This window comes from Thamnophis elegans, chromosome 3 (genome assembly GCF_009769535.1).
Source record: "Thamnophis elegans isolate rThaEle1 chromosome 3, rThaEle1.pri, whole genome shotgun sequence".
Classification (NCBI taxonomy): domain Eukaryota; kingdom Metazoa; phylum Chordata; class Lepidosauria; order Squamata; family Colubridae; genus Thamnophis; species Thamnophis elegans.
In genome coordinates, this window is record NC_045543.1 from 95,335,673 (window position 1) to 95,347,722 (window position 12,050).

The window sequence follows — 12,050 nt, forward strand, 5'->3', positions numbered from 1 at the left end:
TATATCAAAAGTAAATTTTTGCCTCTGAATCTTAGAGGTGTTGCACCTTGCCGATTTCTGAAATAGTCACTACAGTAGACACAGGACTTATATGTGATTTTTTTAAAAGTTTAATCTTATGCTACTTAGAAAATCATTTTTATCATCCCATAAACAAGCTTAAATTACAAAGTGTTAATACAGCTTTTCCAAGTCTGGCATACAGTGAACTTATTGGGACCTACCCAGTGATTGAGAGTTTGGATAGTAGCAAGTCCTAGTTGTCCAAGGCACCACAAACCAGGCAGCATTCTACTTCCACATGCTGTGAAACTGAACATTCGGCAATCCACTTTATGTTGTTCAAATTAAAGCAAATGATTCCAGTAAACCAGTCTTGAGTAAAATCAAAGATCTGAAAGTAAACTGGGAAGATCAGTTTAATAGGGCTGCTGTATTGGGACAGATTACAAGACTTGTTTCTAAACATGACTCTTATTTATAGGCATGCTTCCCTGGAACTAAAGCCTTCTAACTACGTGGAGCATTGGCAAATAAACTTTTCATACTAAACAATACCGAACCACGCCCGCATTCTTCTCCATCACACGAAACTAACAAGACTTTCTAGCTGAGCCCCCTTGCGGCCAATGACAGACCCATTTTTTGCATTTGTTGTGGATGCCAGGAAAGGGGAAGGCGGACACATTCTAACCACGTGTCCAAGCTTTGCTTTTCGGGCTTCTTCGGTTTCAGAGCCGGTCTTTCTTCACGTGTCCTTAAGAGACGCACATCAGGAAACAGAGGTGGACCAGGCTGCCGTTTCGGCTGCTTAGAAGATTTCAAGGCAGGCTCCCTCAGCTCTGCCTGCAGACTCCAGGGATTACAGCTGGCCCGTTCTGCACATAAAGCAGTCGAGTTCACTCTTCGCAGCAGCCATGGAAAAGGGGCCGTTGTCGGTTGACGCAGCGGAGAACGGAGAGGAGCAGCGGCAGCCTACAGCTCCTGCACCTGAGAACGCAACCGAGGGAAGCGAAGAGTGCTACGAAGGTCTCTGGGAGCTGCCCGTGGAGCTCAGCGCGCGGAGACCCGAATGCGGCCGCTGCGGGTGAGTGGACGAGCTAAGCCGCCTGATCCGTGGGACGGTCACGTGTCGCTGAGTGTTTCCCTCCCTCCTCCCGGTATTTCCCGCCCTCTGCTGGCTAAGTGGTCGCAATGCACTCGTTCCCGCCCGGTCTCTGTTACTCTTTCCCCTCCCCCCGCCGCCTTTGCAAACACGCTTCTCAGGGCTTTGTTCTCACTTCAGGTGTACATCATGGCCAAACTAACCACAGTCCTCCACGTAACATAATATTGCTCACATCCTACTCTGAACAGTATCTTAATCACACGTTGTGGTCGTTATTCCAAAATACAGCATCCTTGCCTTAGCGCACTCCCAGGAAGACTTTGACGCCTCCCGTTGTTTGAACGGACCAAGGAATGTCAGCCTTCTCTTACTTGCCTGGCTTCTTCCTTTTGGAAGAACTTTTCGAAGTAAGTTGGAAGTAGATTTGTAGGAGGCACTAAACCCTAAACAATGACAGCTGGTTGATATTGAAACGCTAAGGTGGATCAGGTAATGTATTTGAGTGGATAGGAGAATACCAGGAAATCCCATATTTGTGGGCTACGTTGTTATGTTAAAAATAAATAAACTACAGAAAGACAGAAACTACTTGGATGAATTGGTGAAGTTACCAGAGGATGAGCTCAATTTGAAGGAGGTTTTATAGTTACCCCATTTGTTCATTTTGTCATGTAAATGCTGGTAGCTCATGCTATCTAGGTAAGGAAACATTTGATTGCTGGGAAAGGGAGAAATCAGATAATTTATTTCCTTATTTAGTTCATCTGCCTGTGTGTGTGCGGCAAGGAATATTGAGCTTTGTGGCACTATTTAGACTCCATAAAAATTCATGTCCCACAATAATTGCCTAAAACTATAGTGTACATCATTCTAAATATACTGCAGTGTGATTTCTGGTGTCCGTCTAGTATAAACTCATCCATTATATGTTGTAAGCCACTGATTGTTTTAGGAGGTAAAGACAGTCATGCTTAAAATCATATGGTGTAGCATAATGTGAGAATGTTTTCTCACATTAGGCTAAACCATGTGATTTTAAGCATGATTGTATTTAACTCTTAAAAGCAAAATATGCTTTTCTGCAACCTACTATCTCCACATTTGTTTGAAACTAAGTGAGTTTATAATTAACTTTCTTGAAAAATACCCAGATGGGAAGGTGAAGTTCTGGAGAGAATGTGAACAGCTATAGGTAACAGGGAGATGCCACTTCAGCTATTCACTTACTTGTTTATTTGTGCTGTCACACTTTCTCAGGCTGACTTACTGTTGGGAAATGGGTCTAAAAAGCCCAGTCTTCTTTATAGTCTACCTGGGGTACATAGTTAGTCAGATACATGGTGACCAGAAGGCTGGCATTAGGAGACTGGTTTTGTCCTGTTTAGGACTTATTGAAGTAGTGGGTTTTGGATCCTATTCCACCGGTACGGTTGGAATGGACCTGGCGTCGTCCACATGGGTGCATGCAGCGTGCATGCGTCTTGCCATCCAGCAACGCCTCTGCGAGTCTCCGCAATGCTCCAGCTGCTCGGTGGAGCATCATGCAGGTGCTGTACGCACCGTGCGCAGAAGCACTGAAGTCTTTAAAGACAGGTAAGGAGTGCGGGTGGGCCCTCCAGAGCACCCTACCCAAGTGGTACCTGATGCTCCGGGAAGGCTCCGGTAATTCTGTACCGGGGCGTACCGCCTGCGACCCACCACTGACTTATCGGATGTTATTTTGTGAGGTCCAAGCACTTAAGGACCTTTACATTCTTTCAGAGATAGAATCAGTTTTCTCAAGAATGATGTAATTTGTAATGTATTGCTTTTTTTAAAAAGTTTGGATATCATATTAAGCCGTATAACATAGACAAACATCAGAGCAAAAATTTTAATGACATTTTGTATTTCATAAAATGCTTTATGATAATTTATATCATAAATTGTTTTAAAAAATTTAAATTTAAAAAATTCCAAACAAGCTGTGTGGCATAATAACAGCCCTTTATCGCCATACATCCTGTAAAGTAAAAGCCTATAATGAAGAAAGTGACGCTTTCACTGTAAACTCTGGAGTCAGGCAAGGTGGTATCTTGTCACCAACTTTATTCAACATCGGAATGGATGCTATATTGTCGAAAGCGCTTGATAATCAACCGGGAGGAGTCATTATCTACCCAAATAACTTTATACTGACCGACTTAACATTCGCCGATGACATTGCCCTGTTCGCAGATTCGTTGGATTCACTACAAGGCATGGTGGATAGAGTGGCAAAAGAAGCTGCAAGTCTAGGCTTAGTCCTTAGTGGCAACAAGTCCAAGCTTATGATATGCTGCAACCACATAGACGACCAAACCATCCACATTCAAAATGAACCAATTGAAGCTGTTGATCATTTCACCTACCTTGGCAGCAACATTACGGGAAATGGAGATGTTTCTTCAGAAATAAGTGCTAGAATTCAAAAAGCAACAATTGCCTGGAGCTCACTCAAGAAACTCTGGGCTAGGAAAGACATTCGCCTGAAAACCAAAGTCCGTATATACAAGGCTGCTATCATACCAACGTTATTATACGGTTGTGAAACCTGGCCAATAAAAATTGCTCATCAACACAAACTGGACTTATTTCAAAACCGTTGCTTGCGTAGACTTACGAAAATCAAGTACTCTGAAAGAATATCCAATGCTGAAATCCGCCGAAAATGTGAGATCAATGAAAATGTATCTGCCATTATAGAACTTAGACGCTGGCGCTGGCTAGGCCATACATTGAGAATGCCAGAAAATCAAATCCCAAAAATTTCCCTGCTTGCAGAGCCTGGTCCGACCTGGAAACGGCCAAAAGGAGGTGTTCGTCTAACCACTCTGGGTCACTTCAAACGGAAAGCGGAAGATATAGTCATGCGCCCATTCAATCTTAGCCGAAAATCATATAATAGCGACTGGCTGCACCACCTGACAACCCTAGCCCAGGACCGAAAACAGTGGCATCAAATTTCCATGGAAGTCGCCTATACCCACGATGGGTGAAGAGGCGTCAAGTATAAGTACAAGTAAATTGTTTTATAGTTTTTGCCAAATTTCAATTCTATAAGGGCATTTACAATATGTAACAGTGTTATGTGTTTTGAAAGCTTAGAGGAAAGTGAATTGGTAGATTACATGATTTCTGAGTATAAATATGTGCAAAATTATACATAAATATGGATCATTAAATATTACACTTTATATATAAACTTCACATTTCACATTAGTTTAATCAGTGAAAAGCAGGCATTATGGAATTATTTCTGTCCACTTGTTTATTTATACAAGTAGTCTTCAATGTACGACCATAATTGAGACCATAATTTATGTTGCTAAGTGATAAATTTGTTAAGTGAGTTTTGCCCAATGTTATCACTTTTCTTGCCACATTTGTTAAGTGAATCACTGCAATTCTTAAATTAGTAACACAGCTGTTAAGTGAATCTTGTTTCCCCATTAACTGCTTGTCAGAATGTTGCAAAAAGGGTTCACATGAGTCAGTTGCCAAGCATATTAATTTTGATCACATGGATATAGGGATGCTAAGTCACTTTTTTCAGTGCTAACTTTGAACAGTCACTGAATGAACTGTTGTAAATCGAGGATTATCTGTAATCTATACTATATTTGTCTCTGGTGCTAAAGGAGATTGCTCTTGTATATTTTGCAATGTTAATTGCACAGATTCAAATAACTTAATAGTCTAACAACAGTTTGGTTCTTATTTGAAACAAATGTGTTAATCTTACTTAGTTAGCTTGACACTAGTGCTATTCCTACGGTAATTACATTTTTGTTTAAGACAAATTTGCATTTACAGTAACTGGAGTCAATATTATACTGAAAGACATGTAATAGCTATTGTATTTGGTACGCCTTGATGATCCTGTACTGCCATCTAGTGACCAGTTGTATACTTGAACACAATTTTGTAATAACTTGTCTCCCTTTTGCCTATATTGTATATAGTACTCAATTTAGTAAGTGAATGTTTGGAACATCTTAATTCAAGGGTGTTTGCTAAATTCATTTAAATACTGAGATATTTTAATATACCCTTTTCAGTCTTGTAAACTACTTCAAATTTGTAGGTCACATAAACTAATGAATACAAGTGCATATCAAATCAAAATTGCACCTGTCTCTAAAATTGCACCTGTCTCCACTTACAGAATGCCTGGGCAAATGTTCTTCTCAACACTTGTTTGACTATTTCTGAGAATGAGGTTACCATTAAAAATGGAAGAAAGAGACAGTTATTCACCTTTTGTAGGAAGTCCACGAGGCAACCATGTTTCATTTTAAAATGCTACAGTACATGGCATTCAAGATGCCACCCAGCCAGGAATTGGTGTTCCCTTACTTCAATGCTCAGCATTCCATCGCTGCTTTATATTTTTGCAAATGTCAGGGTTTCTTTGCACATATTGATCATTTTAGCTTGTTTCTTAGTAGCCCCATTTTTATTCCTTAGTTGAATTCTGCTTTTTATAGGATTTATGTTTAATTAAAAAAAATGTTACTGAAACTAGGTTATAGTATAGTAATGCACCTACAATAACACTCAAGTGAAAGAAAGCATAAAAGCATAATTTCAGTAAAATGGGGCAAACTCTTGCTGGGGAAAATAGTATTTCAGATCACTTAGTCCTAAATCATGTAGGGTTTTAAATATCATAATCATGTCTTTGAGTTGTATTCATTGTATTAGGTACATATAAATTAAGATTTTATCAATAGAAGACTAACAACCTTTAAATCATACAGTATTCGGAAACCACAGTCTTGTATTGTTCACAGCCTGCATTTAGGCAACATAGTATACTGAAATAATTGAACAGCCATTTGTTTTCCTGCATAATTTAGAGCACTGTAAGAATTTTAAAGCTTTGAATTATTAAAGATTGCAATATTTTAAAGATTCTCTTTTCTCATGCAAAGCTACCCATCTATTGAAATCACCAGAAACTCCCCCATGTATGGCTATAACCTCTGATACACTTTTTGATGGGACTAGAACAATACTTTCTGGAAACTCAGCCAAATAACTAGAATTCCTTTCTAAGGGAAATCCTTCCCATTAAAATAATTGTTCTTTTATTTCAGGAAGACCTTGCGTTTTTACATGTAATATTAAAAAAATGCCTTGATGTTACATGTTGCTATTCCTCCTGCTGTTTTATTCTTTCTTGATCATCTTAATTCTGTATGGTTTTTTTTAACTATTATGAAGCACTAGGAACTTAGTGGAGGATTGGCAGGAAGTTTTAAATAATACAGTGGGGCAAAAAAGTATTTAGTCAGCCACCAATTGTGCAAGTTCTCCCACTTAAAAAGATGAGCGAGACCTGTAATTGACATCATAGGTAGACCTCAACTATGAGAGACAAAATGAGAAAGCAAATCCAGACAGTCACATTGTCTGATTTGGAAAGAATTTTTTTGCAAATTATGGTGGAAAATAAGTATTTGGTCCATATCAAAAGTTCATCTCAATTCATCTCACAGTAGGTATGGTGTTCTTTGGATGCAACTCAGCATTCTCTCTCCTCCAAACACGACGAGTTGTGTTTCTACCAAACAGTTCTACTTTGGTTTCATCTGACCATATGACATTCTCCCAATCCTCTTCTGGATCATCCAAATGCTCTCTAGCAAACTTCAGACGGGCCCAGACATGTACTGGCTTAAGCAGGGGGACACATCTGGCACTGCAGGATCTGAGTCCCTGGCGGCATAGTGTGTTACTGATGGTAGCCTTTGTTACGTTGGTCCCAGCTCTCTGCAGGTCATTCACTAGGTCCCCCGTGTGGTTCTGGGATGCTCACTGTTCTTGTGATCATTTTGACCCCATGGGGTGAGATCTTACGTGGAGCCCCAGATCGAGGGAGATTATCAGTGGTCTTGTATGTCTTCCATTTTATAATTATTGTTCCCACAGTTGATTTCTTCACACCAAGCTGCTTGCCTATTGCAGATTCAGTCTTCCCAGCCTGGTGCAGGTCTACAATTTTGTTTCTGGAGTTCTTCGACAGTTCTTTGGTCTTCACCATAGTGGAGTTTGGAGTGTGACTGTTTGAGGTTGTGGACAGGTGTCTTTTATACTGCTAACAAGTTCAAACAGGTGCCATTAATACAGGTAATGAGTGGAGGACAGAGGAGCCTCTTAAAGAAGAAGTTACAGGTCTGTGAGAGCCAGAAATCTTGCTTGTTTGTAGGTGACCAAATACTTATTTTCCACCATAATTTGCAAAAAAAATCTTATCGTATCAGACAATGTGATTGTCTGGATTTGTTTTCTCATTTTGTCTCTCATAGTTGAGGTATACCTATGATGTCAATTACAGGCCTCTCTCATCTTTTTAAGTGGGAGAACTTGCACAATTGGTGGCTGACTAAATACTTTTTTGCCCCACTGTATATAAGCCCAAGGGTCAGCAATTAATAAGAATATTAGGTTGGGGGATCAAATTCAGCTGGGTAAACTGTTCAGGTAATATGCACTTTGGTTTAAAGCATATGGATTATTTATAGAATTGACACCGGGTATGGAAATATGTGCATACATAGGAAAATGTAACTACATAAATATGGAAATGTATTTACCATGGGGGGCAATATGGTATCTCAAGGAAGGAATTACAAAAATACTTATATTGAAAAAGCTCTTCATAGTAACCAAGATCTAATGTTAGAGCATTTATTAGAGTAATTCAGTGTTTTCTGTTCAAAGGTAAAAGAGTGCAGGTGGCATGAATGTAACAGCTGACAGCAACTCCTAAAACAAAATGCATCTTCTCCCTAGCGTTTCAGTCTCCAAGAAAGAAAGTGTTTCTTTACGGAATTGCTAACTAGTTTTAATTTTACACCCCTGTGTATGTACTCCAAAATATCTTTTTGTCTTTGAATCAGGACCACTGCATAGCTCTAATGTTTATCCAATATAGATGTCTGTAATTCTACACTGTGTAGGCTAAAACTATAGAAAAGGGCCTTTATTCTCTGAAGTGTGGATGATCTGAAATATATTTGGAGGGCTAACCTACATCTTTAAGACATGATAATTTCTATCATAATCTACAGGGAATTTTGAAAGATGCAGTATCAGATAAGGGCATTATGATGAGTAGGCCAGGTTCAAAATATGTCTCTTAACATGCAGGGCATTAATATGTCCTTAATCAAAGCCAAGGCAGATTTACTTTATGAATTATGAATCAGTTGCTTCAAAGATTTCCATGCTTTTCCTCTAACAATCTCAAAAGTTAAATTTAATAAATTATGTTGGTACTAATGGTTATGACTGACATGAAGTAAAAATAGCATGGCTGGTACGCATATATCTGAAGAACAAAGTATATATCTGAAGCAGAAAGAAAGCATTGCTACAGGAAGTTTACAGGTCATGAACAGATTTATATGTATGACTTTATATTGTTCTGGTGTATTAAGCCTCATACTTCACTCATTTCATAGCTACTGGGCACAAAGCAATTACATGGAAATCATCACTTTGTGAATTCATCTGAATCCTTCATCTAGTCAAATAGAACTGGCTTTTTGGATTGATACTGTTCTTAGTATATAAATCACTTTAGACAGTAATTTTCTTGCTTACTTGAATGCAAATTGAGATGTCTTAACCTACATTAAAAAAAAATCAAAACAGGTTTCAAGACAGCATTTGGAAAAATGCACTTAATTAAAAAAATGTTTATTAGGCCACATGCATCAGACATACTTAACTCCTTATTCAGGAATTAGCTTTCTTATTAGATAACTTATAACTAGATAACACTTCGCAGATAAATTAGCTTTTTTTAAAAATTGCCGGATATATAGGTAATCCATAGGACTGATCACTTAATGGCTAGTGGATCCCCTGTTTCTGTTAATCTGCATTAACACTTGACATTTAATTTAGAATTTGCAGAAATTCCTTGAGAAATTTAGAAATTTAATAAAGCTTTAAAAAGGTTTATTAAGAAATTGTCCATAAATACTTATGTTAGGAGGATGTGACCCCCTGTCATCTGGGTGAATCATAATCATAGGGAAGTTCATGTTCTGGAATTCAACTCACAAGGAAGTGGGAAAAAGGGCTAACTCTTATGCACCATTTCCCCCACCCTTTCAAATCCTCATCTCAGATCTGAGACATTTAGCAAGGGAAAATCAATGTTAGCATTTACATTCATTGGAGAGGAAGGAATTACAATACAGTAAGTAAGTATACAATGGCAAATACACATTGAAAGTAATGCCTTGATGCTGGCAAGCTTAACATGCTTTAGAATCTCTTTCCTCTGCAAGAGAAGAAATTCTGGGAGGAAGGGAGAGTAGAAAATATACCATGCAGCACAATTCCAGAAGTGGATGCCCTGTTCTCAGCTACCACTGGATATAAATGTTATCCAGGGCTTTGCCCTCCCTGCTTGATCAACTTTTATTTAATTTTAGAGATGAAACTGCTGGCCAATAAGCAGTAAAATCTTATGTGATGAAGTAATGCGATGAAGATCTTTGTGACATATTGTCCCAAAATAAACTTCTTAGTCTACTATACAGATATCATAAACCATTGAAAACATGTCTGAGGTAAATTGACTTGACTGGATTAATAAGTTCTGGTCAGCAGCCTTCTTTGTATCCTTCAAGAAAGATTGATACCCTGCCCCTTCCCTATATCTGTCAACAGGTGAATGGTGTTTGAGGAGTTATCGGAATCTCTCTCTCTCTCTCTCTCTCTCTCTGTGTGTGTGTGTGTGTGTGTGTCTGTCTGTCTGTCTGTCTCTGTATGTCCCTCCCTCCCTCCCTCAACTGGCCATGTCACTACTTTTAATAACAGATTTATATAGGCTCTTTGTGAAAGCGTTATAATTATGGCAAAGTAGCTCTCCCATAGGTAGCCTTTGAGAAATTAAAAAAGTTAAAAATGATTTCTATCAGAATAAAACTGACCAATGAAACATACGACATTGTTAAACTATGTTAATACTGTTAGCCCATCATATGGAATTTGAAAATATTTGGAACCATCACACTATAGCTTAACTAGGATGATAGTCATTCAGTGAGCACAGCATTATTTGAAACGTTTTTAAGTCAACTTCATAACTAATCATAACACTTTGTAAACAACACAAGTAAATTTGGATGCTGTCATACTTTGAAAGAGAAAGTTAACTGATCAATTCACACCCTTCCTACAGCAGTTCTTAAGAACAAGATATGTAATCCACTCATTGAAAGACTCTGTCCATGAGTACAATATATTAATAACACTTGCCCATAATTTTTGTACTTGTCTTTTTAATACTGATACCTGAAATTCATAATAGCTTCCCTAATATTAAAAAAATAATAGGTTTCAGATGTTTACATAAACTGTTCAAAAATTGTATGGCAAATATGATCAGGAAGCCTGGCGGATGCTTTATTGATACAAAAGGTGAAGTGAAAATTTAGGTAGGAAAATAAAATCAATAAAATTGAAAAAAAATTCTTTTAATCACATGAAATTTTAATCTTCAATCTGTGATTGTATGATTGGATTGATCGTGATATTTTGGAATTTTTATTTTTCAGAAGTTTTATATTTTAGTTGCTTAGTGATTTAGCATCAGTATTTTAATGACTTAAATAATTGATTAATTTAAATTTTAATTATTTCAGTATATTTAATTATAAATAAATATATTTATGTAACAATTTTATTATCTGCACCTGTATTATTTAGGTTTGTTCTAATTTGTATAATTTAATTTAGTACTTAAATAAACTTTTATTTATCAAAGATTAGATCTATACCAAAATGCTAGCTACTCTTCACAGCATTATTTAGAAAATTGCCAATTTGATAGCATTGTCAGATGGTAACTGGCCAGTATCTAAAGGAATACATTGCTATATATCACTATACATATATTACATTACATTACTTTATTATCTAGAAAGGGTGGGGATGAATCAGTAAATCATTCACATTCTTGAATTTAGATCATCCTTATAATACTACATGCAAATAAATATAATATCTGGCTGGCAATGTATAACTTAAATTCACACCATTAATTCCTTCATCTGTAAAATCAGGCATTGTGGGGATAGATATAAATAAATCAGTAGCAAAATAAAGTATTCATGCTTCAAAGTTCCACCAATGCTCAGTGAGCATGAAAGAGCATATTAATAATATTCTTGAAGATCAGTAGAAACCAACAGTCTTACGGTATCATACCCCTCACATCTTCCAAGGAAAGCATTATTCAAACTTGTTCAAACTACAATATTCAGCTCCCTTGGTGCTTCAAAAATGCTTCATACAATAAAAATTGTATATGAGTCCTCTCAGTCAATCAACTAGCAGTATTCCCCAAGATAAAGGTGATGATCTGTAAACACAGGGAATATCAGTCAAGCAGGTTAGGCAATTATCTGTGGACATGTCAGTACTTCTGAAAGGACATTACAATCAGAGACAGGAAGAGTTAGATTGTACACTACAAAGTCATGTATTTTCACTGAAAGCTCTTCTATGAAAACAGATTGAAGTGGGTAATCAAAATGAATAGCTGAAAGAACTACCGAATTCACTCAGTAGCTACAACTGGTCATCTATTCACTTATTGTGGGAGTATGGCAGCAATTAAGTTGCAGCCATCATCTTTATGAACAGAAGTCTCTGCTTTTAGACAAATTGTTTTCAAGCATGTTTTTAAGCAAAAGGTTTGTAACTTCTTTAGCAGATCTTCTATTTGATCAGTCCATGGAGGGCACAGACAAGCTATTCTTTTTTCTGTCACTAGGAGATGTTCTTTTATTAGCACTGATTTCTGCTCTCTATCATTTGACCTTGGTGGAAAAAACAGCATTAGATCTGCTGGTCAAAAGTGTATGTGGAGGGTGGGGGGAGGGAAATGTTGTTT

The 12,050-nt window shown here is 37.5% G+C and overlaps 1 protein-coding gene across 1 annotated transcript in view; it reads left to right on the forward strand.

The window, feature by feature from the left end:
• Positions 1 to 119: 119 nt before the first annotated feature.
• DTWD2 (DTW domain containing 2) overlaps positions 120 to 12,050 on the forward strand; it is an 88,621-nt gene continuing 76,690 nt past the window's right edge. The window contains exon 1 of the mRNA XM_032214507.1: positions 120 to 1,087. Coding sequence (XP_032070398.1) covers positions 918 to 1,087 — 170 coding nt within the window. The 5' untranslated portion in view covers positions 120 to 917. The remainder of the gene's footprint in view (positions 1,088 to 12,050) is intronic.